Source organism: Pleurodeles waltl, chromosome 6 (genome assembly GCF_031143425.1).
Source record: "Pleurodeles waltl isolate 20211129_DDA chromosome 6, aPleWal1.hap1.20221129, whole genome shotgun sequence".
Taxonomy (NCBI): Eukaryota; Metazoa; Chordata; class Amphibia; order Caudata; family Salamandridae; genus Pleurodeles; species Pleurodeles waltl.
In genome coordinates this window covers 145665714-145692941 of record NC_090445.1, presented here as the reverse complement: position 1 = coordinate 145692941, position 27228 = coordinate 145665714, and the positions used below count along the sequence as shown (strand labels likewise).

Genomic DNA, 27228 nt, shown 5'->3' with positions numbered 1-27228 from the left:
GATTTAATAAGGAACATTGGGCATGGATAATCAGAACTCCGAAAGGACAGTTAGAATATGAAACACCCCCTAAAGTGTGGAAGTTTTTGCACCACAATTCAAGTCGATGAGCATTTCATGCATTTAGAGGTGCGTATGTATATAAAAGGATCCACTTTCATTCAAATTTGAAATTCATTTTTGAATTCAACTCACTCTTTGTGGGAACATAGCACTGCAACCCTATTCGTCCATTTCAAGACTGCTTTTTAAACCACACTTAAGAACTTTTCGGCGTGACCAGGCCACCAAGATACTCTTTGCAGTGGTCAGTGATCTCTTTATCACTTTGTTGCTCAACAGTAGTTTTCCTCCTTTTTAGGGTTGGTAACCCCTTCTCTGTCTTTAAAGCATGCATTATTTTTACAAGCCAATCATATGTGACATTGATGAAGGGGAGTAATAGAAGGAGGAAGTTCATTAGGGGAACTAGGAGATTTCACATCATTTGAGCATCTCTGCAAGGAATCCTATAACATGTAAGTCTCTGTTTCACATATGGCTGACTCTGTTGCTGCCCTCAACACCATTTCAGTGCCACATGCCTGTTTGAAACTGTCAGTTCACCTGTGGACAAGTATGCCTGAGGACAGAAGGACACAATTACAGAAAATGTCCAGCAAAATTAATTTGATTTTGTGAAAACAGCAACAAATGACATTTCTACTGCAAAAGGATTTTATTTCATGAATTTTCACTTAAAGGTGAAATGCTGCAAAACTAAGAAACCTTGCCACCTTCAAAGGTTTGTGGGCAAAATTTAAATTTTACCCATCCCTACTTGAGGCTGGCAGACACCACTGTGACAGCCGCATGTGCAGTATCTCTGCTGAAGTTAAATGAAGAACTTTAGTCGGGAGAGATCTCAGCAGAAATGTTTCAGAAGCACATAATTCCCACAAGGTCATGGAGGTGTCATATTGAATCCTCAGGTTACTTAGCAAACCTATGCTAAGCTCATACGTGGGACATTGACATTTTTACCATTTTGACCGGAATTTGTTCTTTAATGAACTATGCATTAGCCACATTTTTCTCAATGGATGTCATTGCAAAAGTATGAAAACAACTGATTTTTTAAAACCATCACTTCGCTATAAAGACAAATCAAAAATTGAAAAAACTATCCAGATTAAAAAAGGATCAATTCGTTTTAGAAGAGTTGATTCTGCAATTGCAAATACGTGAAATATAATTGTGCGATTTTGTAAACCCCAATTTATGTGCATGATCTTGTACCATCTTAACCACTCCTGTAATGTATTGATCTCTGTTGATCTATAGCCAGGTTTGTGCTATACACTAGATGACATATTTTAGTTAATTCAGAAACAAATTAAAAAAATCTAAACTTTAATTTTAATTAGAAGGTTGGAGCTTTTCTAACTTCAGTTGAGGCCACTCATCATCCCTCCTATATAGTGTTTGATGCACTGGCACTGCTCCCACATTCTATCTGAGGAAACTAACTTAATTTTTGGCCTTCAATTTCAGATTCCTTCACACTTACAGAAAGTTTTAAGATTTCAAACTTTACATTTTGCTTTTATATATATACATATGTGTTGGACCTGGCTTTTTGACAGGGACATCCCCAAACTTTTTGCCTCCTTCCTCCTATTTTTTCTGACCTGTTGTTGCTGGCTTTTGACCTCTGGGCAATTTACCACTGCTAACCAGTGCTAAAGTGCATATGCTCTCTCCCCTAAAACATGGTAACCTGGAATCATACCTGATTGGACTATTTAATTTACTTATAAGTCCCTGATAATGTGCACTACCTGTGCCTAGGGCCTGTAGATTAAATGCTACTAGTGGACCTGCAGCACTGGTTGTGCCACCCACTTAAGTAGCTACCTTAACCTTGTCTCAGGCTTGCCCTTGCAAGGCCTGTGTGTGCAGTTTCACTGCCACTTCGACTTGGCATTTAAAAGTACTTGCCAAACCAAGAACTCCCCTTTTTCTACATATAAGTCACCTCTAATGTGTGCCCTAGGTAACCCCTAGAGCAGGGTGCTGTGTAGGTAAAAGGCAGGACATGTGCCTGTGTAGTTATATGTCCTGGTAGTGTAAAACTCATAAATTCGTTTTCACACTGCTGTGAGGCCTGCTCCCTTCATAGGCTAACATTGGGGCTGCCCTCATACACTGTTGAAGTGGCAGCTGCTGATCTGAAAGGAGCAGGAAGGTCATATTTAGTATGGCCAGAATGGTAATACAAAGTCCTACTGACTGGTGAAGTCGGATTTAATATTACTATTCTAGAAATGCCACTTTTAGAAAGTGAGCATTTCTTTGCACTTAAATCCTTCTGTGCCTTACAATCCACGTCTGGCTGGGCTTGGTTGACAGCTCCTTGTGCATACGTGCATTCACTCAGACACACCCCAGACACAGGGTACTCAGCCTCACTTGCATACATCTGCATTTTGAATGGATCTTCCTGGGCTGGGAGGGTGGAGGGCCTGCTCTCACACAAAGGACTGCCACACCCCCTACTGGGACCCTGGCAGACAGGATTGAACTGAAAGGGGACCTGGTGCACTTCTTAGCCACTCTTTGAAGTCTCCCCCACTTCAAAGGCACATTTGGGTATAAAACAGGGCCTCTGCCCTACCTCTTCAGCCACTTGCTGGAGAAGAAACCTGAACCAGAAACTACATCCTGCCAAGAAGAACTGCCTGGCTGCTCAAAGGACTCACCTGTCTGCTTTCTACAAAGGACTGCTGCCTTGCTGTTGCCCTGCTGCCTTGCTGAACTCTTGTCTGGCTGTGAAAGTGCTCTCCAAGGGCTTGGATAGAGCTTGCCTCCTGTTCCTTGAAGTCTCAGGACCAAAAAGACTTCTCTCTTTTACTTGGACGCTCCGTGCGCCGAAAATTTCGACGCACAGCATGTTTCGCGGCGAGAAAAACGCCGCACTCCGGCGCTGATCGACGCAACGCTCTTGGGATGATCGAAGATCCGACGCATGGCCTCGCAAGGACAACGCCGCCCGACCTCTAGAGGAGAAATCGACGCGACACCTGCCGTGAGATCATAATTTCAACGCGCAGCCCCGCAGATCGAAGTCTAGAGGAGAAATCGACGCGACGCCTGCCGTGAGATCGTAATTTCGACGCGCAGCCCCGCAGACCGACGCGCAGCCGGAGAACAAGCAGGAAAATCCACGCACAGACCCGGGACATCTGGTAATCCCCGCGATCCACAGAAAGAGACTGTCCACGCGCCGGAAAACGATGCCGACTTCCCCGCGTGGAAAATAACGACGCAAGTCCGTGTGTGCTGGGAGAAATCGACGCACACACCCTTTTTCCACGCACCTCTTCTCTTGTGGCCCTCTGAGGAGATTTTTCCACTCCCAACCAGGTACTTGGGCTTGAAAGAGACTTTGTTTATATTCTAAAGACTTAAGACACTTTCTATCACTTTTCAGTGATATCTTTACAAATTCGTATTGCAACTTTGATCATTTTGACCTGAAGATACCCAGATAAATATTATATATTTTTCTAAATACTGTGTGGTGTATTTTTGTGGTGTTATGCTATGGTGTTGTATGATTTATTGCACAAATGCTTTACACATTGCCTTCTAAGTTAAGCCTGACTGCTCGTGCCAAGCTACCGGAGGGTGAGCACAGGCTGATTTTGGATTGTGTGTGACTTACCCTGACTAGAGTGAGGGTTCTTGCTTGGACAGAGGGCAACCTGATGCCAACCAAAAACCCCATTTCTAACATTGGTGATCAGCGGTGAGGATAGGACTTGTGTTTGTGCAGTGACATACAGTAGCTAAGTATTTCACTATCTACCCACAGTTGAAGGTCAACTTGATTTTTCATCTTTTTTTTGGCTTTTGGTTCTCTGATGTCCTCCTGGATATACTATTGATATTTTGGACTTTGGATTTTGGTTTTTGCTAGTAAGATCTTATCAGAATGGGATTGCTTAACTACTCATTCTTTGTTCGTACTGACCACCTCACTAAGGCTGACCTAAGGAAGCTTTGCAGACAATGGGGCCTTCCTGTAGCAAGGAGATCTACTAAAGCGGAGATGCTACATGCCTACATAGTCTGGGGGGAGGAAAGATGGACAGAGAGAGAGGCAGCAAGAAACCAAATGACTAAGTACCCCTCAGAGGAGGAGGAGGACTACGCACATGAGGAGGAAGACTACTCAGATGAGGAGGAAGACTACTCAGAGTTGGACAGTGACCCAGAAATAGATGAATGGCTCCGAGGTCAAAGGCGACAGGAGCAACAATTAGAGGAGTATCTTGCAGAGGTTGAGGCAAAAAGACTCTTAGCCCTGGAAGAAGAAAAGATTGCAGCTCAAGAGCTGAGCTGTAAAGAGCTGAAACTGGAGGCCGGAAGGGCTGAGTCCAGTTCAGATGGTGGCAGCAAAAATCTTGCATCTAGTACTGCTGAAGAAGGGCACAAGCTCAGAGATGTGGTGCCCAACTTGAAGAAGGGAGTTGACACACCCCAGGCAGTTCAAGGGTATGAGGTAGTTCCCGTTATGCACAGGGTCCCTGAGAAGGATTGGGGAACTGGCACAGGGAGTCATATTACTACTGGGGGGAGGGACACTTTACTGACTCTAGCAGAGATTGACAGAGAAAAGGGTTCCCCCCTGGTGGACGTCCTGGATATAGAGTGTAGAGACATCCCAGAAGAGTATGGGTTGAGTGTCAGGGACAGACAGATACTGTCTCACCAGTCTCAGGAGGGTGAAGTAGAGTGCTTTTCCAAGGTTGAGTTACTGGGTGGTTGGGTGAAGGGTACTGTGGTTAATACATGTGAAGGGCAGAATGATGTAATTGCTGGAGAGCATATATCTGGTCCTTATTTTCCAGAGCTACGCCAACACCAGGTGGAGTGTGAGTTCTCTGACCCCAGGGAACTTACAATGGAGGCAGACTTCTGGTTGAGTACCAGAGAGTCTGAAGAGGCATTTGGGGGTGCTCCTGAAGGGAGTGGTCTAGGTGGTTCCCAACCGAGTGAGGTGGGAAAGGATTGTAGTGTCCCAGGTAGGTCCCAGGTCCTAGAGGGTTCCATGAGGGAACACCAGGAAGGAAGCCTAACCTGTACCGTAGGGCCACCTTTTGAGGGACGCCCCGCAGTGTCAGAAGAACTTGGGGGGGTGACTGTAGCCAGCATCCCAACAGTTCTGGTGTCTGGCAGTACCCCTCCTAGTGAGGGGGTGCAGAAGTCCAGACATAGGGTTGAGAGGGGGTTGCAGACCCCAGTGGAGGACCTTGAGAGTCAGGGGACAGCTCTGAGAGCAGAGCCCCCCAGGAATGACCCAGGTGAAACCGTTTCTGGTTTGGGAGAAACCCAGACTCTGCCGGATGGGCAGAGGTCGGGAGACCTGCGCCAACCAGACTCTTGTGTGGCCCTTGGGGATGGTGTGTCCCTTGTGGGGGGTGAGAGTGCCCCCCAGGATGTCCTGGCATGCCAGGCAAAGATTCAACCTCAGGGTGGTGACTCTGGGTTGGATACCCAGGTTCAGAGGTTAAACTCTGACCTGGTGGGAGGTAGATGTGCCTCCCAAGAAGTCCTGCTGTGCCAGGCAATTGTCCAACCTCAGGGTGTTGACTCTGGGTTGGATGACCAGGTTCAGAGGTTAAACTCTGACCTGGTGGGGGGTAGGTGTGCCCCCCAGAAAGTCCTGGCGTGCCAGGCAATTGCCCAACCTCAGGGTGGTGACCCTGGGTTGGGGAACCAGGCTCAGAGGTTAAACTCTGACCTGGTGGGAGGTAGGTGTGCCTCCCTGGAAGTCCTGGCCTGCCAGGCAATGGTTCAACTTCAGGGTGGTGACTCTGGATTGGCTAACCAGGTTCAGGGGATAAACTCTGACCTGTTGGGGGGTAGGTGTGCCCCCCAGAAAGTTCTGGTGTACCAGTCAGTGGTCCAACCTCAGAGTGCTAACTCTGGGTTGGATAACCGGGTTCAGAGGTTAAACTCTGACCTGGTGGGGGGTAGGTGTGCCCCCCAGAAAGTCCTGGCCTGCCAGGCAATTGTTCAACCTCAGGGTGGTGACCCTGGGTTGGAGAACCAGGTTCAGAGGTTAAACTCTGACCTGGTGGGGGGTAGGTGTGCCCCCCAGAAAGTCCTGGCGTGCCAGGCAATTGCCCAACCTCAGGGTGGTGACCCTGGGTTGGGGCACCAGGCTCAGAGGTAAACTCTGACCTGGTGGGAGGTAGGTGTGCCTCCCTGGAAGTCCTGGTGTACCAGGCAGTTGTCCAACCTCAGGGTGCTGACTCTGGGTTGGATAACCGTGTCCAGAGGTTAAACTCTGACCTGGTGGAGGGTCAGTGTGCCCTCCAGGAAGTCCTGGCGTGCCAGGCAATTGTTCAACTTCAGGGTGGTGACTCTGAGTTGAATGGCCAAGTTCAGAGGTTAAACTCTGACCTGGTGGAGGGTCAGTGTGCCCTCCAAGAAGTCCTGGCGTGCCAGGCAATCGTTCAACTTCAGGGTGGTGACTCTGAGTTGAATGGTCAGGTGCAGAGGTTAAACTCTGACCTGGTGGGGGGTAGGTGTGCCCCCCAGGAAGTCCTGGTTCGCCAGGCAGTGATCCAGTCTGAGGGTACAGACCCTGGGCTGGAAGACCAGGTTCAGGATGTCCCCCCGGACCTGGAGGGAGGGGCTACTGATAACAGTGCCCCTACCATGTTGTCTTCTGAGGAGGCCACTCCTAGTTGGAGGGTGCTGGACCCCAGAAGGGAGGGCAGGGGAAGGGAAGCCTCACCCCGGGCCCTAGTCCAACCTGAAGGTACAGGCCCCAGGTTGGAGGGCCAGTTGCAGGTTAACAGCCCTGCACTGGTGGAGGAATGGTACAGGGCGACTTCTGTAAGCACCCTGACCATGTTGGACTCTGGGGGTACCGCTCCAGGAGGGAGGGTACAGAGCCCCAGAGGGGAGGACCAGGTTCAGGCTGTCATCCCTGACCTGGTGGAAGGGAGAGTGGTTAAAGGGTGCCCAGCACCTGGGGCTACCGCCCCCCACTCTCCACAGCCACAGTGGTTGGAGAGCTTTGAGAGGCCTGGGGCCTGGCTCTCCTCCCTGGCAGCTGTCAGTAATCACTGTGGCTTGCTGTCCGGGTGGACAGAGTTATCCCTGGGGAGGGGACAAGTGTCACACCCCGGGGGTAGAGTGGGCAACACCACTGTGTTGGTCATGGTGATACTCTCCTGCTCCTGGGATACATCTGTGAGCAAAGTAAGGTTAGGTGCTGCACAGATGGGATCCGCAGGTAAGGAGAAAGGTTCCCCATGGGTTGGCTTAGTGGGCCCTGAGAGTATGGACAGAGCGATCCAATTGGAGTCAGGAAGGCGAAGAACTGGAGCATGCCCCTGCTGTTGTGGGCCTGGGTCCTTGTTCTGTCGCCTCAAACAGGGAAGTACATCGGGATAGTGATTGTTCTCCCCTGGCTTTAGGCTGGTAGGGGGTCATGTTGGACCTGGCTTTTTGACAGGGACATCCCCAAACTTTTTGCCTCCTTCCTCCTATTTTTTCTGACCTGTTGTTGCTGGCTTTTGACCTCTGGGCACTTTACCACTGCTAACCAGTGCTAAAGTGCATATGCTCTCTCCCCTAAAACATGGTAACCTGGAATCATACCTGATTGGACTATTTAATTTACTTATAAGTCCCTGATAATGTGCACTACCTGTGCCTAGGGCCTGTAGATTAAATGCTACTAGTGGACCTGCAGCACTGGTTGTGCCACCCACTTAAGTAGCTACCTTAACCTTGTCTCAGGCTTGCCCTTGCAAGGCCTGTGTGTGCAGTTTCACTGCCACTTCGACTTGGCATTTAAAAGTACTTGCCAAACCAAGAACTCCCCTTTTTCTACATATAAGTCACCTCTAATGTTTGCCCTAGGTAACCCCTAGAGCAGGGTGCTGTGTAGGTAAAAGGCAGGACATGTGCCTGTGTAGTTATATGTCATGGTAGTGTAAAACTCATAAATTCGTTTTTACACTGCTGTGAGGCCTGCTCCCTTCATAGGCTAACATTGGGGCTGCCCTCATACACTGTTGAAGTGGCAGCTGCTGATCTGAAAGGAGCAGGAAGGTCATATTTAGTATGGCCAGAATGGTAATACAAAGTCCTACTGATTGGTGAAGTCGGATTTAATATTACTATTCTAGAAATGCCACTTTTAGAAAGTGAGCATTTCTTTGCACTTAAATCCTTCTGTGCCTTACAATCCACGTCTGGCTGGGCTTGGTTGACAGCTCCTTGTGCATTCACTCAGACACACCTAAAAACACGGGGTACTCAGCCTCACTTGCATACATCTGCATTTTGAATGGGTCTTCCTGGGCTGGGAGGGTGGAGGGCCTGCTCTCACACAAAGGACTGCCACACCCCCTACTGGGACCCTGGCAGACAGGATTGAACTGAAAGGGGACCTGGTGCACTTCTTAGCCACTCTTTGAAGTCTCCCCCACTTCAAAGGCACATTTGGGTATAAAACAGGGCCTCTGACCTACCTCATCAGACACTTGCTGGAGAAGAAACCTGAACCAGAAACTACATCCTGCCAAGAAGAACTGCCTGGCTTCTCAAAGGACTCACCTGTCTGCTTTCTACAAAGGACTGCTGCCTTGCTGTTGCCCTGCTGCCTTGCTGAACTCTTGTCTGGCTGTGAAAGTGCTCTCCAAGGGCTTGGATAGAGCTTGCCTCCTGTTCCTTGAAGTCTCAGGACCAAAAAGACTTCTCTCTTTTACTTGGACGCTCCGTGCGCTGAAAATTTCGACGCACAGCTTGTTTCGCGGCGAGAAAAACGCTGCACTCTGACGCTGATCGACGCAATGCTCTTGGGACGATCGAAGATCCGATGCACGGCCTCGCAAGGACAACGCCGCCCGACCTCTAGAGGAGAAATCGACGCGACGCCTGCCGTGAGATCGTAATTTCAACGCGCAGCCCCGCAGATCGAAGTCTAGAGGAGAAATCGACGCGACACCTGCCGTGAGATTGTAATTTCAACGCGCAGCCCCGCAGACCGACGCGCAGCTGGAGAAAAAGCAGGAAAATCCACGCACAGACCCGGGACATCTGGTAATCCCCGCGATCCACAGAAAGAGACTGTCCACGTGCCGGAAAACGACGCCGACTTCCCTGCGTGGAAAATAACGACGCAAGTCCGTGTGTTCTGGGGAGAAATCGACGCACACACCCTTTTTCCACGCACCTCTTCTCTTGTGGCCCTCTGAGGAGATTTTTCCACTCCCAACCAGGTACTTGTGCTTGAAAGAGACTTTGTTTATATTCTAAAGATTTAAGACACTTTCTATCACTTTTCAGTGATATCTTTACAAATTCGTATTGCAACTTTGATCATTTTGACCTGAAGATACCCAGATAAATATTATATATTTTTCTAAATACTGTGTGGTGTATTTTTGTGGTGTTATGCTATGGTGTTGTATGATTTATTGCACAAATGCTTTACACATTGCCTTCTAAGTTAAGCATGACTGCTCGTGCCAAGCTACCGGAGGGTGAGCACAGGCTGATTTTGGATTGTGTGTGACTTACCCTGACTAGAGTGAGGGTTCTTGCTTGGACAGAGGGTAACCTGATGCCAACCAAAAAACCCATTTCTAACAATATGTATGTATATAATTCACTTTTTAAATTTGTTATTATTATCTAATTTTCGAAGCAGTCAATGACCCCCTGAGTATACTTTAAAGCCCCCAGGGTCCGCAGACCACAGGTTAGGATAGGCTGCAATATATTGCAAAAACTCCATAATATCGATGTCACACAGTTTTCCTAGTAGAGACACTCTAAATTAGGTCATGTCTGTTTGTTTACAGAAAGAGGTGGTTCCCCTAACTTGACCATGAGTAACAAAGGAAATCACTTCTGCTGGTTCTTTCAGGCAGTTAGTCTAACAAGAGACCTATAGATAAAACAAGGCAACAAGGATTTTATTAAATCAGCAGGATGGCTTGCAATCCTTAGAAGCCTGATGGCAAAAAACTGTGTGTAGCAATCAACACACCTGTGAGCTAACTGGGCCCAATAGCCTGGTGTCTTGGTTAAAGTATGAACGGGTTTGTCCATGCAGGTGTTGGCCAGTGTGTGAAGATTCTGCTAGTATGGTGCAGGAGTTCTCTTCCCTGGCTGTTAGAAACTACTCCTGATGAAGAGGCGAGGATATGTCCTGTGGTAACACTACTCTATCAGCCAATCAGAATTACCAGCGGTGTGTCATCCTCTCCAGCAGGTAGCTGCCCTACAGGGATATTTCAGACCTGTTCCACCTGTCTGGAACAAGTGCCCTGCGCGTGTAATTGCATATTATGGGAATAAAAGAAAAGGTAGTAATTACGGTGAATCATATTCCAAGAGCATAAACTTGGATGGTTTAATTGCATTTCTGCAAACCCGTAACATACGTTTCAAGAAGCAGATTTAAGAAATATTTCCTCCTGCTGACATGGCTTTTTGCACTCATTCAGTTTCTTTTTGGTCGAAACATTCGTGTCTTTTGCATTTTTTCTCAAGATCTTATTTCACCTTTATGTTGACGAAATAAAAAATGAAATAATGGCATCTATAATTTGAGCTACGCCCCATGTTTGAAACGTTGTGTTATGGAATGTTATGTGTGTCTTTATATATATGCCGTCATTAGGCCACTTGACAATGCACGCTACCAGGATTCGTAAACAGTTCACGTCTTGAAAGTCTCTATTTTAAATGAGCAACGTGTTTTATTTCCAAGGTACCATAATTATCTCTAGTGTTGCAGTGGCGTACCAGGGGTGTCATGGGTAATGCATGTAAAGAAAATTGTCCCCTTTCGCCCTGTTTAGGTAATTAAAAAACAGTCGCAGCTGGGATGCAGTGGGCCTCTCACATAAGAGTGCCCCCGTGACAGAGCACCTGTTGCACCAATGATAGCTATGTTGCCACTTCCACGTACCTCTTTCATTCTCATTGAGCCTCTTTCTGTCTTTCACTGTCTCGTTTTTCACTCTTTACCACACTCTTTTTATCTCTCCACTTCCAGTTCCTTTCTCCGTTCTCCACTGCTGTTTCCATTTTTCACAATATCTTTGACTAACCTTCTCTCCATTATTTTCCTGTCTTGTCTCTTTCACACTCCCTCTTATGCCCTGTATATTTACTTCCCAGAATTCTTCTCTATTTTTCCCAGATCTTTATATCTTTCCTTGAATATTCCTACGGGGCGCCCGAGGAAAGATGGCCGCACGTTAGTGCAGCTCCACCGCCCGGCAGCAAAATCCGTCCAAAATCCTGCCATCCACAATATAATACTTCAGAATATGGCCCCATTCTCATTAATAAGGGTTGTGCGAACTACTGACCAATTCTGCAGCTCTGGACCCTAGATGGGTCAAGAAAATGCAGTGGAGGGCCAAACGGGAGCCTGCAGTGTGCGGTGTCCTTGTGGGTGCCCGCGAGCAGTGAAGACTAGCGGGGGCTGCACTGCCGGAGCCCGTGGCCCTGCAGACAGTGGATGAGCATTTGGGGGCACCGCGCAGCATGCCCTGCTGGGCCCCACAAGCAACCCACAAGCTCCCTCGCCATTGCTAGCATCCTTACACTGGAAGCATTCACCATCACCGGAGCCCCCCCACAAGGGCCGCACGGTGGAAGGTGTGGGTAGACCACCTCGAAATCTACTTCGAGGCTTTGGGCATTCAAGCTGAGCGCAAGAGGCGACTTCTACTCTACCTCGGGGGGCAGACATTCATTAAGTGTCCAGGTCAGTAATGGAAGCAAGGACCCACACGTATGACACTCTTAAGGAGGCTATCACGGCGCATTTTGAGCCGTATGCGACCCTGGACTATGAGCGATTTCTGGTATGCCAAGCACGCCAATTATCCGACGAGTCAGTTGATGTCTTCTATGCGCGGCTAAAGGAGCTGGTCACACAGTGACCATGAGCACTCCACGGGCAAAGGCTGAAGGGCTACAAAGGGAGACAAAAAGACAGACCCTGCCGATGGTGCGGCGGACCGACACCACACACTGGCAGCTGCCCGGCCCGGGGTAAAACCTGCAGCGCGTGCAAAAAAGTCTGCCGGTCCATGCCAAGAACAGCGGTGCCCACACCGAAGAGGACAGTCAGAGCACTTGATGCTGCCACAACCCCAGCCTCTGACAGCGATATGGATGATGCCCACCAGGTGGTCCACGTCGTGCACAACATCGGCGGCCGGAGGCTGCCCACATGTCAGGTGCTTCTACAAGGCCTTCCCATATCAGCGTTGATAGACACAGGGGCCTTCATAAACCTTATGGCCATGCAAGAGTATCAGAGGTTGTCTAAGTCACTGCCACCTCTCCAACCCACCCGAGTGTAAGTCTACACGTTCGGCAATACTCAGCCACTCGAACTAGCGGGAGGCTTCACGGCAGAAGTCGCCCACGACGGCACCAACAGGTACACTAAAATCTATGTATCCAAATAGGGCTCAGGGTTCCTGCTCGGCTGTCAGACTGCCCAAGACCTCAACTTAGTGCACTTCGCATTTGGCATTCACGCCAACACTCTGGAGAGCCTTGTGGAGGAGTCCAGCTCACTCTTTAACGGCATTGGCTGCCTGAAAGGACCACCCCTCCAGCTCCACATTGACAAGTCGGTATCTCCCATGGGCCTCAGGCATCGGAGGGTGGCCTTCCACCTGTGTCCAAAAGTGGAGCAAGGGTTACGGCTCCTGGAGCAGGCAGGCATCATCGAAAAGGTATCAGGCCATACTCTCTGGGCCCCGATTGTCGTCATGCGAAAGCTCAAACACCCAGAAGCCGTCCAAATCTGTGTGGACATGCGCCTGCCAAACCAAGCGATCAAGAGGGAGAGACATTTCACCCCAACCATAGATTACATCATAGGGGAACTTTCTGGGTCCCGGTGGTTCTCCAAAATGAACCTTGAGTCGGGATACTATCAGATCGTACTACACCCAGCATCACGGCCGAAAACCACTTTCTCCACCCACACTAGTCTCTGGAGGTACACACGGCTAAACTTTGGTATCTCTAGTGCAGCAGAAGTGTTCCAACACACATCAAAGGGGTCCTGCAAGGGCTCCCTGGAGGTCTTAACGTGAACGACGACATCCTGGTGCATGCTCCAACTCTAGAAGACCACATGGGAAGGCTACGGGCAGTTTTCATGAGGCTGCAAGAACACGGGCTAACGCTTCACAGAGAGAAGTGCGACTGCCTCAAGCGAGAGATATGCTTCTTCGGATACCATTTCTCAGAGCGTGGAATCAGCCCGGACCCACACAAGGTAAAAGACATTCAAGATGCCCCGGTTCACACATCTGTCCCGGGGGTCCGGAGTTTCCACGGCATGGTCACATACTGTCGACGGTTCATGAGGAACCTGTCCGACATCACCGGCCCCCTCAGAGTGCTCACTCGAGCTGACCACCCGTGGGTATGGGGTGAGGAGCAGGAGCAGGCGTTCCAAGACACCAAGAATGCGCTCTCCACTGATACCATGCTAGCATTCTTCGATCCCTGTCGAGAGTCGCAGCTTGCTGTTGATGCCAGCCCCACCAGCCTGGGCGCTGTTCTTTCGTAGAGACAAGACTGTGGAGAATGGGCCCCCATTGCCTGTGCCAGCCGCACCCTCACACTCACAGAGCAAAGGTACTCCCAAATAGAGCGGGAGGCCATCGCCATCAAATGGGGATGCTGTCACTTCCACGTTTACCTTTACAGCAAGTCCTTCTCCGAGGTAACTGATCAAAAGCCACTGCTGCCCCTCATCAAAGGGTCTTAGTCGAAGCCGCCTCTGAGGATCGAAACATGGATACTACAACTGCAGGAGTTTGACTTCTACATAAAGTACCAGCCGGGAACAGGAAACCCTGTGGACTTCCTGTCGCAACATGCCCCCCAGGCCACCCCCCAAGAGGTGGCAGAAGGTCAAGAGACAGAGGAGTACGTGTGACTGGTGGTAGACCCGGTCAGGCCTCTGCCCATCCCACTCAACGAAGTGGTGGAAACCACAAACCGGGACGATTGACTGCAGATCGTAATAACGGCCACCCGGTCAGGGGACTGGCACCCACTCCAGCACCCATGGACTTTCTGCGCGATCGACACCCAAACCAGGCTTCAAGCTATGTTGAACGTCAGGCATGAACTTTCAGTGAGCGAGGAAGGCTGCCTGATAAGGGGGCTCGGCTTGGTGATACCATCTAGCCTGACTGCTCGGGTGGTGTCCGTAGCCCATGGAGCCTACCAAGGCACCGTCAAGTTAAAAAAACGCCTCAGGAACAAAGTCTGGTTTCCCGGCGGGACCAGCTAGTGGAGGACACCGTCAAAGGGTGCCTTGTGTGCCAGGCCAGTGGAGCTCCAGACCCCCCAGCGCCAGTCATCACGGAATAGGGCCCTACAGCCCCATGGCAACGGGTGAGTGCTGACTTCAGGAGCCTGCCTGATGGCTCATACATGGTGGTGGTGGTAGATGACTACTCGCTGTACCGTGAGGTAGAGCTGGTACAGTCGACATCAGCGTCCGCATAATCCCAAAGATTGAGAAACTAATGGCTACCCATGGCCTTTTTGGAGAGATCCGCACAGACAACGGGCCCCCATTCAACAGCCGGGATTGGGCAGATTTTCTGACTTCCACCAATACGAAACATCGCCGGATCACACCCCGATGGCCACAGGCAAACGGGGAGATAGAGCGCTTCGTCAAGACGCTGAACAAGGTGATTCACATTGCCACGGTAGAATCCAGGAATGTGGAGAGTGCTATCTATGCTTTCCTTCGGGAGTACCGAATCACCCCACACGCTACCACTGGTGTGACCCCAAGCCAGCTCTGTTTTGAGATAGTAGTGACCGACACCATTCCACACCACCCATCGTGGGCAGCACAGCGACCGCCCCACAGCCAGTCTATGGAATGGAGAACTCACACCAATGCCTATGCATCCTGGAGGCGAGATCTCGAACAACCCACGTACAGATGGGGGACGCCATCCTGGTCAAAGCCACCCCGGAGTCAAATTCCGACTGCCTTTTGAAGCGCAACCATGGTCAGTGACCGTGGTGAAGGGCACCATGGTGACAGCAAGCCGCGGGTTGGAAACTGTAACCCGTAATGTTGCACAGTTCAAACATCTCCCCCACACCACCCCTCGAAACTGTACGGATGATGGTGCCACCACGACTGACACCAGGGCCGACCTAGGAGAGATCCGAGCTTCTACCGGGAGTGCAGATGGTTGGGAAGGTCCCACTGCTGGGGGACCTGCAACGGGCCGGCAGGGTTTGGTATCTCCAGCGTTGCCATCACGGATTGGAGACTCATCCACGAGAGCAGAGAAGCCCAGCATAGGACAGAACCCAGCACCAATGTCTGGGAGGTCTGAAAGTGAGCGGTACCACCTGAGACACAATCCCAACCCCTCCCGGCGATATGCAGACTTTGTGTTGGCCTAACCCTAGCACCCCAGACACACCAGCACCCACGCCATGCCTAAAGTCTATATGATTACTATTGTGTCTTAACAAGTTCTCAGTTTGTCATGTTGTTCTATTTTATCTTTCTTTGTTTGCCCCTGTTGGGGAGGGATGTAGTGTCCCATTAAGCCGGGGGTTTACTGACAATACCCCCTGTTGCACCACGTTCCAGTGAGCGCGTCCATGGTGGCGACGGGGCATCTATGAAAGCGGACCAACCTAGCAGGAAGTTAGTTACGGTCCGAAGGTGACTAATAAAGAGAATCGTTATACAGCACCAAAGGTGTCCGTGTGTCTGTTGCGCACGCAACCCTACAGACACCTGATCACTCCCCTTCACAGCACCTAGAAGAAAATGAAACCCATTCCATATGTTTCAAGAAGCAGATTTAAGAAATATTTTCACCTGCTGACATGCTGAACGGTGAGTCCCGACGAACTGCTTTGAGAGCCTGGTGGGGGCTGACAGAGGGTGAGGGGGAGAGCCCGGTGAGCCACACTGACAATTGGCATCCATAGTGAACACCTGATGGAATTCAATGATCTGGCGCTACAGGAACCATGCCATTTATCCAAACGACACATAGCCGGAGTGTATGGGGAGAGTGGTAGACTCAGACTGCAAAAGTGCGCGGAGCCTGTCCTTAAAATAGTAGATGCAGAGGCACAGACATACTGTTCTACACCTGCTATACTCTCGCCCTTCAGGAACTTCTACACCAAATTATTCAGCACTCGCAGGTACGCTACATGTGCTGAGGTAGATGAGCATTTACAAGATGTGGCATTAGCATAGCTCTCCCATGGTTAACGGGAATACCTCCTGCAACCGATAACAATAAATGATCTTAAAGACGCAATCCACACCATCACGAATGGTAAGGCCCCTGTAATTGACCTTTTGGCTCCGCACCTACACGCTATGTACGAGGAAGCATACCAGAAACAAATACTGCCTTCCTCGATGCGGTAGGCCATGATAGTGACTCTCCTGGAGCCAGACAAGGCCCCTGAACAATGTGAGTCATACAGACCACTTTCACTCATTAACATTGACACGAAAACCCTAGTTAAGGCTCTGGCAACTCACCTTCAACCCTTACTCCCTAAGCTGGTATTACCGGATCAGACTGGTTTCATTCCCTCTAGATCGATCACACATAACCTGACACTATTTTTTCCCTTCTACATGAGGTGGACCCGACACTCCAGGCGGTGACAGTACTTCTGAATGCTTCCAAGGCGTTCAGTTCCATCGCCTGGGAATATGTGTTCTGCGTGATGTCATGTATGTGCTTCGCAGAGCCCTTTCTTCTCTGGATAAGATTGGTAAATACCACCCCTGTGGCCCGGATTAGGGTAAACAATCATGCATCGGATGTGTTCCCTAATGGCAGGGTGATGCAACAAGGCTGTCCCCTATCACCACTATTGATTGCCCTTACGCTGGAACTGCTAGTGTGGCTTATTTGACAGAAACATGCAGACCGAGATTTCGCGCATGACGATTAAGTATATTTCTCTCTGTGTAGATGACATGGTCCTGTACGTCAGAGACCCCGCACATCACATATCCCCCTTGATCAGAGAATACATTATATTTGAGTATTACTCTGGACTCTGTATAAACTGAACAAAATCTGTCATCCTCCCACTCGTGCTTGCAACGCAGCAATGCACCTTGGAGTTCCATTGAAGTGGGACACAGACCCGGTTAAAATATCTTGGGCTATCTCCAACTTGGAGAATCAGGTCACTGGGTGGTCGGCATTGCCACTGTCATTGACAGATAGAATGGCTGTCATTAAGATGGTAATTCTGACCAGATTCTTATATCTCTTTGTTAACATACCAATTATTCTACCTGTGCACTTTTTCAAAACTCTCCGAAGTTTACTGATTAGCCTCACATGGGCTGGGAAACACCCAAGGATTAGTTGGGACACACTCACGTTACCATATGCCAGTGGGGGATTCAGTGCAGCAGATTTATATCTATACTAACTCTGTGCTCAGGCGCACTTTGCTCAGTATTGATATGTTGCACATGAATACATCCCACATATAGCAATTGAACATGACGACGCACATCCACTCCCACTCTTGGCTATGCTTTCTCATTAACGTGAGGGTATTCCACGCATTAAGAGCAATACGCTGAATTCTGCCATTTCTGCATGGAACCAGTTGGCGAAATGGGCGGAGAAGCTCCCACTATACTCTCTTGCACTACCATTAAAACACCACCTTGATATATCCGTCTCCCAAGAAGACAAAGGCTATCAGATATTGAATAAGGCAGGCTTAAAAACTATGGGTGATGTCTACCCCAATGGTAGATTCATAGCCCCTCCGGACCTTGCAGAATCCAGATGGAGCACCCCACTGCTGGCATTCATTTATTACCGTCTGCGAGCGGCCCTGCGCTCCCTTTACCCACCATTCCCAGATGAGACCCCACACTCACTGCATTGATGGTCCTACTCCTACCAGCACAACAAGACAGCATCTCATCACAAAACTCTACAATGCAGCACAAATAAATAGAGGGGAGATAGAAAGTGCAGCATGGGAGGGCTGGAATGCTGTTCTTCCACAGCCCCTGGCAGAAGTGGACTGGAGTTTCTGCTGCCAGCAACTACACATGCCTACCTCATTTGAAGTTCCTCCACCAAATGTATTACATCCCTGTGAAACAGTATAAATATGGACTAAGGGAAGAAGCAAAATGTGTACAATGTGAGGCGGGGAGGCAGATTTTGTACACATGGCTTGGACTTGCCCTGCTGTCCTGTAATACTGCCTGCAGGTAACGAAGGCCTTATCTAACAAGGTGATGGAAAGCATAAGTTATGGCCCAGCTGTGTCTTCCTGGGACTGTTGAGTGAACTTTCGGCTGTAAACCTCTGGTTTGTGTCAGTGAGGTTACTGTTAGCGAAGAGAAGAGTTTCATTCATCTGGAGCAGTAAGGTCAAGCCCAAGAAAGCCTGGTTGTTAGATATGTCTTATTGTCAATCTCAGAAATATATGCAGAGGAACTACTGAAGGCCTCCCAGCCTAAAAACGTCTGGAGCCAGCTGACTGCCTATTTACTGGCACACTCTGGGGACCCTAATGATCTTCAGTGTAATAAGGATCCCTAAAAGGGGGGCGGTGGTTGGACCTAGGAAGGAGTGGGACAAATTTTATATTCAAGCACTCGTTCATGTACTGCCATGCCGGGGCGAGGAAAGCGGAAATGGGTGACAAATTGTTTGTGATGTTCTCACATGTTTGTGAGCTGTCTTAACACGCAAAACATTCTGAATTAAAAAAAGAATATTCCTACTCTGCCATCCTCTCACTCCTCTGCATCTTGCCAATTTCCTCCTTTCACTATCCTTAGACTCCAAACTGTATCTCTCCACCTCCCCTCCCCTCACTCTGTTCTCCACTGACGTTCCTACACTGCATTTAGTCTGTCTCTATTTTTTTTCTACATCACTCAATTCCTTTTTATTCCTCACTTTTCTCCCCTTCTCTTCAGTCCTTCTAACTTTGCCCCATTCTCTCCTGTGTCTCTGCATCTGCCCACATCTCGTTAGCATCTACATTTCACTCTATCCCACTCACCCCATGTGTTATCAGAACAACATTCTTGTATTAGGTAATCTGACCTCAGAGGATAAGTGGTGACATTAAATGCTTATTATCTATTACCTTCTCCCCAGATTGGATTTATTAAATATCTTTTCCAGATATCAACTGAAACACATTCAAAGCCACAGACATTTGTGTCTGGGATCACAACCCCTTGAAAGCTGGCTCCTCCATTGAAACGGCTAGCTATTCAACCAGGACTGGATAAGAGTTGCTAAGCTACACATTTTGTTTGAAATGGCACTGATAGCATAGTCCCTGTTTAGAAATGGGGACTCTCAACCTCATTGGAGCTAGCTACATGAGACCTGGATTAAGTGATGGCTCAGGGAGGATATTTCCTTTGACATCCTGTTAACTGTAAATATAGAGTAAGGGCTGGAGATAGGGGCAAGGAAAGAGCTCCACACAGCTCAGACAAGAGAATCCATCTTGATTTTTGGATACATGGTACTATGGGATAAATATGCAAGTACCCAGGAGAGGTAGTGCATCAATTTGCCGACCAACTTGGAGTGGAAAGATTTTAAATTTTATTAGGGCTGTTTAGGTTTCACCACTATTGTTGCACTGAAGAGTACCTACTTTCCTATTTGAGTAGAGGAGACAGGCATATTTTGCTGTGTCTGCTCCATCACTTTACCTCAAAGATGGTTTACCAAGCCTTCTGCTGATCTCGAGGGCTGACGGAATCCAAGTTCTGGAAGAGAACCTGCTTTCCCCTTTTCAACATCTCTTCTGTGGTGTGTAAGAAAGTTCTAAAACATAGAAGTGGCCTGTCTCAATGAACTCCATTGGACTGGCTAGAATTGGACACCTCTCCTGATTGCTTGATGTGCTTTTACCTCCCATGGCTAGAAGATATAGATGAACCTGGGACTGACAAGATTACTAACTTTGTCAAACAATTCCAGTGAACTGGCTTCAAGTCAACATTTGCTTGTAGATCTAAAATGAGAGTTGGTGATTCATGCTGGAAAATTAAGACTGGATTCTCAAGTTCCAGTCCTCCACATTTAGGGACTTTTTTTCAAGTTACCTAAGCTGCCAACATACTTCAGGACAAACTTACGGTTGGGGACTTTCCTCCTAAATAACCAGGACAAGCTTTGAAGAATAACAGAAAATGTATTATTTTTCTGTTCAGTGCGCAATAGTGGTACTGGAAGTCAACATTTTATGCAAAACCAATCAAAATTTCACTTGCCTGTGGTCAATAGCTGGTTGGCCAACAACAGTCCCTATGCCCTAGTCAAGTACATTGAAGACACTTTACCCTTTTTTCACATTTTTTGCATCCCTGAGGCTATCAAAACAGCTTTTTGTTCATATAGAAGAATATAATATGTTTCCAATTTTACAGAAATGCTGTTTAGTTTGCTATTGCTTGTAAGTTGCACAATGTACACAGAGGTGTCCCTATGGTTGCCCCATCTAAACTAATTATGTTTATCTGAACCTTACAAGAAATTTAACAGGGTGGCTGTAATTGGTCACAATTAATGTGCTATAGGTATAATGTAAGGCCAAAACTGATTGTGGGTCAAAATACTGATGTCATTTACGGAAAAAGCATAATAGTCAGCACAAGCAAAATATCTGATGGGGGCCTTTATGACTGGGCAAAATTGGTAGAGATTTAGGCCAATATGCACTCTATAGTGAGTCATTAAAAGGCACTTGAGTCTGAAAAAATAACAATTCACTACTGTAATGAATCAATTGAAAAATATAACAATTTGGGACGAAAAATAATTGGTATGTACAAAAAGAATCATTATTGAAAAACAGTGCTTTAACAAATTTTTGAAAAACATTTTGATGTAAGAGTTGTAAATCTAAACCTGGCAGATAACATACCAGAATTACATTCTAAGGAATCTGTGAATGTTTTTTATATTCACAGTTTGTACACAGGGGCTGCTCCTCCACTGGGACGGAGGAGCGTCACCCCCGCCAGCAGCAGCAGCTGCAAACACTTGACCAAAAAACGATAATAAACTGTGTTTATTTTTATTTTTGGTAAAAGGGGCAGGGCCACGGGGGTGACAAGCAGTGAGGGGAAGTGCACAGCACTCCCCCTCAGAGTGCGTGTGTGTTTGGCCGGCCGTCTCAGGCGGGCCAAACACACATGCGCAGTAGGCTCTCTCTAGCCCAGCAACACAGTTGCCGAGCTGGAGAGAGCCTGCACAGGCTCCCAGTCTGCCTTGGAGCGCCAGGATTGGCCACCGGGAAGGCTAGGAGCCTGCAGCCTGGAGCAACGAGGTACAACTGCGATACGGGCGGCAACGGAGGAGGTACGTTTTTATTTATTTATTTATTTTTAACATAATTTTTATTTATTCCCCACCCCACATGCCGCCCCACCCCTTCTGCTTGCCGCAACTGTTTGTACATAAAATATAGAATACTGGGGATTGTTTTTCATGGAGAGGTTCTGAGGGACATCAAATAGAAGATGAGCGACTGTTTTGTTCTCCTGGTAATCATTCTGAGAATTTAATCTAAAATTTGAGAAAACTTATATCTCTGTTGTTGGACCTGGCCATTTTACAGGGTCATTACCCAGAGTTTTTGCCTTTTGCCTCCTTATTTTTCTGACCTTTGTTGGCTGACGTTTTGACTCTGAGCACTTTTTCACTGCTAACCAGTGCTAAAGTGCATGTGCTCTCCCTTACAAAATTGGTATGATTGGCTTATACCTAATTGGCATATTTAATTTACCTATAAGTCCCTTGTAAAGTGGTATCCCTATACCCAGGGCCTGTAAATGAAATGCTACTAGTGGGCCTGCAGTGCTGCTTGCACTGAAGTAGCCTGTTAAACCTATCTCTGGCCTGCTAGCGCAGGGCCTTTGTGCGCAGTTTTCCGCCACAAGGTCCTGGCATCTAAATTGACTTGCCAGGCCCAGAACTCCCCTTTACTACATGTAAATCACCCCTAAGGTACGCCCTAGCTAGCCCTTTGGGCAGGGTGCCATGTATGTAGAAGGCAGGACATGTGCCGTGTTGGATGGCCTTTCCTGGTAGTGACAAACAGCCTAACTTGGTGTCTCACTGCTGTGAGTGCTGCCTTCTCATAAGATTGCATTGGAAATGCCCTGCCTTATGCGTAAGGGGTATTGTCTGATTTATGAGGGGTAGCGTAGGCATGTTTGGTATGGTTGTAATAGTAATGAGAAATGCTGCTTACTGGTGCAGGGGTATTTTTTATTACTTTCACAGAAATGCTACTTCTAGAAAGTACACATTTATCTGTGCTTATGACTTTGGTGTTTTGCAGCTTGCCTCCAATCCACATCTGGGCAGACTGACAGTTGGGGCTTTGTGCATACTTTTCAAACAGCCTGAACACAGGGAGGGTGGAGGTGTCACAGAGGTGCATCTACATATTTTAAAGCCTTGCTGGGCTGAGAGAAGGGAGAGGCGGGGCACACCAGCATTTGTAAAGGCTGTGCCCTGGCCTCACACAATAGGGTCGTTTACCCCCCACTGATGTTTGGAGCCTGTGCTGAAGGAGAGAAAGGGCACTCCCAGAACCAGTTGTAACTGGTTGGAACCCTCTCTCCTACCCATTGTAAAACACACTGTAAACCGGGTATAAGTACAGGGGAATTTTCCCCACAAGGTAGCCCCCATGTGACATCACTTTGGACTCCAAGAACATTACCTGGAGCTGGACAGGACGCTGTTGAAAGGACTCACCAGGACCACCTTGGACTGCTGCTGCTGTTCTGACCTGTGACCTGCCTGGTCACAAGGAGTAACTGCCACTGCCTGCACCCCCTTGTAGAGCTGACCTGCTGCTAGGTTCTCCAGCCCTGCACCCATTTTTTACCTGTTGTCTCCAGAGGCAGGGTGCTGTGGCCCCTGACCTCTGTAAAACTCTCTTCAGCACGAGGAGTTCTGCCTCGGCTGCAAGGTGCCTTGGGAGCGCTCTTTGGTGCCTGTAAAGCGCTTCTGAAAAGCAAGTTTTCTTGCCGGAAGATATTCACTGCTGCAGCCAGGTTGAATCACAGTGCCTTCGTGCTTTCTAAAATGCTCCTGATTCTCCAGAAAAATCACCGCCGCAGCCGGGGTCACAGTGAGGCCTTGCCACTTTTAAAAAGCACCCTTTGAGGCCCCCAAGATCACTGCCGCAGCCCGGGAGTACCGGAGTGCCCCTCGCACTCTTCACAGCGCATGTTTCCTGCCAGGATCCACTGCCACAGCCCGGGGGGTTTGTGGTGGTGAGAGCGCATCGCGCTCCATCTAATGCCCCCAGGGCACCACAGAAAGAAGAACAGGAGTGAGCGAGCTCCAATAGTGCCCCTGGGGTGAAGTGCGCTTTTTGACGCGCCCCTGGGGCACCTGCAGGCACCATCCTCAGTGCCTGCCACACACGACAGCCCAGGTCGGGCTGGAAAGCGGCTCGCGCACCGTGCGACCACGTTGGGAAGCAGGAGGGAAGCCTCATCGAAGGCCCCTGCTTCCTCCCTCATTCTTGGCAGCCGCACCGAGGACAAGGGCTGCTGGCCACTACTTCGCAGGACACGGGGTGGAAAGGGCGGAGCGGAAAGGGAGCCTTAGGGGCGCGATCACCCCAGCTACCTAATTCTTGTTGGCTTTTGGGCCCCCCCTTTGGGAAAGGGCCATTGGAGATCGTGGGTCCCAAGAGGGGCCCGTTTTGTTACCGCGGAGAGGGCACTGACCGCCCCTCTCCCCAAGGAGCACCTTGTGGCCCCCGTTGTGCGCACAGGAGTGCCGGGGGCCCCCTATGCTCCTCCCTTTAGGCACAGGGAGTGCCTCCTTTTCTACAGGAAATCAGGTACTTCTGAGAAAGTATTGGCTCAATGAGCCTAGTATGGACCTTGGGGGGGGTTAATATGTTTTATCTGCTTTTCCTGACAGTACATATATGTGCTAATGTTCCTTCTATGGGCATGATTTGTTGATATGTATTTATGTGACTTGTGAGATGTTTTCTAATGTTCCTTCTATGGGTATTTAGGAGTTATTCATTGCAAGTGCATAGAATTTGTACTGTAATTCCTGACTACTGCTTATGTTGCAGAATCCTGAGTACTTGCATGTTCTAATGTGACAACTGCGTATTCTTGCAGAGTATTAGTAACATGTGTAACGTTCTGACAACTGCTAAGGTAGCAGGGTATTACTTACGTGTAATGTTGGTCTAATTATGTTTTGTGCAATACAGTTTATTTTTACATAGCTCAGTGTTGTGTTTACTTTGTGGTGTACATTTTGTATCACATGTGTTGTGTGTGTTGTGTAATCACTTTACACATTGCCTCCGGGTTAGGCCTGACTGCTCATGCCAAGCTAACAAGGGGGTGAGCAGGGGTTATCTTGGACGTGTAACTCCCTGCCCTGACTATAGTGGGTGGGTTCCGCCTGGCTTAGGTGCATACCCTAGCAAACTAGAAACCCCATTTCTAAATCTATTTTGAAATCAATTTGGCATAAATGTTTCCCATAATTACAAACCACGCAGTTGCACCTTGGTGCAGTGGATGTAAGTCTGAATATTCTATACAGAAATCTCAGCTGACATAAATATTGTTTCCTAAATATCATTTATGAAAATATCACCCTACTGGGTGTAAATTGTCTCCACTGGGGCGATATTTTTGTGGATGATATTTCGGACACAATAATGAAGTTAGATGATATTCTGAAAATAATATTCCGGTGTGGGACTGTGAACACTAACCTTGACTCATGCACGGCTACACCAAATCATACTTTTATATTTTTTTCTTCTTTGTCACTTAACAGGAGATGGATGCTTTGCGAAGCCAGCAGCGCAGTTCTGATGTGAATGTAGAAGTTGATGCATCTCCGTCGAGAGAACTGTCAGCCCTCCTGAAGGAGGTCAGGGAGGAGTATGAAGCAATTATTGACAAGTACCGGCGAGAGGCTGCCATCTGGCTACAGCAGCAGGTAAGAGATGTGTGATAGAGTGTGGCTTTAGGACCGGTGAGGAAAAATGCTCTGAGGTGGTCAAGAAACATATGCCTTGGAGTGGACTAAGCATGGAATGCCCAAAAACTAACTGTTGCAACACTTTTTAAGACAGAAGATTGAGACATGCTACAAGACAAAAAATGGAAACATGATCTCTGTCGAATGCTGATGACATTTCCTTTGACAAGTGATTGAGGAAGGTTATCAAGACAATAGAGAGAGACATTAATGATCTGAAGAATTCAACAGAAACTGTGATGATGAGGGCAATGCTTTGGTCGCGGTTCCAAAGAACAAAGGACACACACTCGATAGAAGATGCAAAGCTATTGACTTCTTTGGAGTGGCACTAGAATACCATTGTCAGAGGATCGTCTGACAAATATTCGTTGTCCTGAATGTTGTTTACAAATTTGTCCCTCCATTGGAACTAATCCTATAACATCTACACTCAACAGGACACAGTATTTAGGTCAAACAATATTTGTGTAAACAATGTTCTGACATACAACAAGTTGTAACTGTACATGGTGCTGGTGAAAGGAGGGTCATCCTATATGGTTGCTATGATGTATGATGTGGGCAGTGGTCTCCTTCCCTCATCCAAGACTGTGCCTGGTGGTGTGTAGGGCAAGTGGATCTCAGCATACACCCCACACCACTAACATGGTATGTGCTTTCTGTTTTCACCAATTGTTTTTATCAAGCCTGTAAAATGAATGGAACTTTTAATATTTACTGTGAAGCTTTTGCATTTAACTTCAAATGGTTTTGGTGTAAACTAGAATAAGCACAACAGATATTCCCACCAGCTTCCATGCCGTTATACAGCAAATGGTAAAAACTTATCTGCAAAATCAATGACATGGTCTGAAATACATCAGAGAGATACTAAGGCCCCAATTCAATTCACATGAGCCTATGCACGTTTGGCGACAGTACTGGGAGAAGGCATGAGGGAAGGTTGGTTGCAGCAACAATGGGGATGATCCGTTTCATGTGAGTGGACTGTCCCAATGAAGTCACTGCAGTTCCTTGTAGCAACTTGCAGCTTTGCCTAACTGAGCCTGGCTTGATACCTCAATGGAAAGGCACCTTTCCGCTGTTGTGTAAACCTTCTCTCCTTTATTTGTGTTCTTAGGAGAAATGATGTTTGAGGAGTTAAGTCTAGTTTAGTGCTGATTCATGCTGCTATTAACGCAGATTCAACCATACAGTCCCAAACACCTATGGATCTTATTATCTGTATTATGTCCCTGCAATGTGGCCTCAATTAAATGCTGTGTTTATGTTTCCATTCATTGAAGCTGGGCTGCCAGAGTTCCATAAGCAGTTATAGAAACACAACGGAAACCCATGGATATTAGGGTCCAGGGGTAACTATTGTTTTAAGGAACAGGGCTCCCTACACAAATCATATATCAGCTAATATACTGGAGAGAAAAAAATGTCCAGAAAAGTGGTTCAATCACCTTTTAAAACCATCATTTTATTGACACAGTTAAAACAATCTTTGGAGGTGGACACCTCCATTGAGTCAACAACAAAAAACAAAACATGAAGTAATAACTGAAAGAAAGGACTCAGGCATAATCATGTGACAGAAACTGTGATGATGAGGGCAATGCTTTGGTCGCGGTTCCAAAGAACAAAGGACACACACTCGATAGAAGATGCAAAGCTATTGACTTCTTTGGAGTGGCACTAGAATACCATTGTCAGAGGATCGTCTGACAAATATTCGTTGTCCTGAATGTTGTTTACAAATTTGTCCCTCCATTGGAACTAATCCTATAACATCTACACTCAACAGGACACAGTATTTAGGTCAAACAATATTTGTGTAAACAATGTTCTGACATACAACAAGTTGTAACTGTACATGGTGCTGGTGAAAGGAGGGTCATCCTATATGGTTGCTATGATGTATGATGTGGGCAGTGGTCTCCTTCCCTCATCCAAGACTGTGCCTGGTGGTGTGTAGGGCAAGTGGATCTCAGCATACACCCCACACCACTAACATGGTATGTGCTTTCTGTTTTCACCAGTTGTTTTTATCAAGCCTGTAAAATGAATGGAACTTTTAATATTTACT

The 27228-nt window shown here is 47.9% G+C and overlaps 1 protein-coding gene across 2 annotated transcripts in view; it reads left to right on the top strand.

Annotated features, from left to right (window-relative positions):
• LOC138299405 (keratin, type I cytoskeletal 19-like) overlaps positions 1 to 27228 on the top strand; it is a 138747-nt gene that overhangs the window by 93728 nt on the left and 17791 nt on the right. For both annotated transcript variants that reach the window (XM_069237637.1, XM_069237636.1), the window contains exon 4: positions 24945 to 25109. In XM_069237637.1, coding sequence (XP_069093738.1) covers positions 24945 to 25109 — 165 coding nt within the window. The remainder of the gene's footprint in view (positions 1 to 24944; positions 25110 to 27228) is intronic.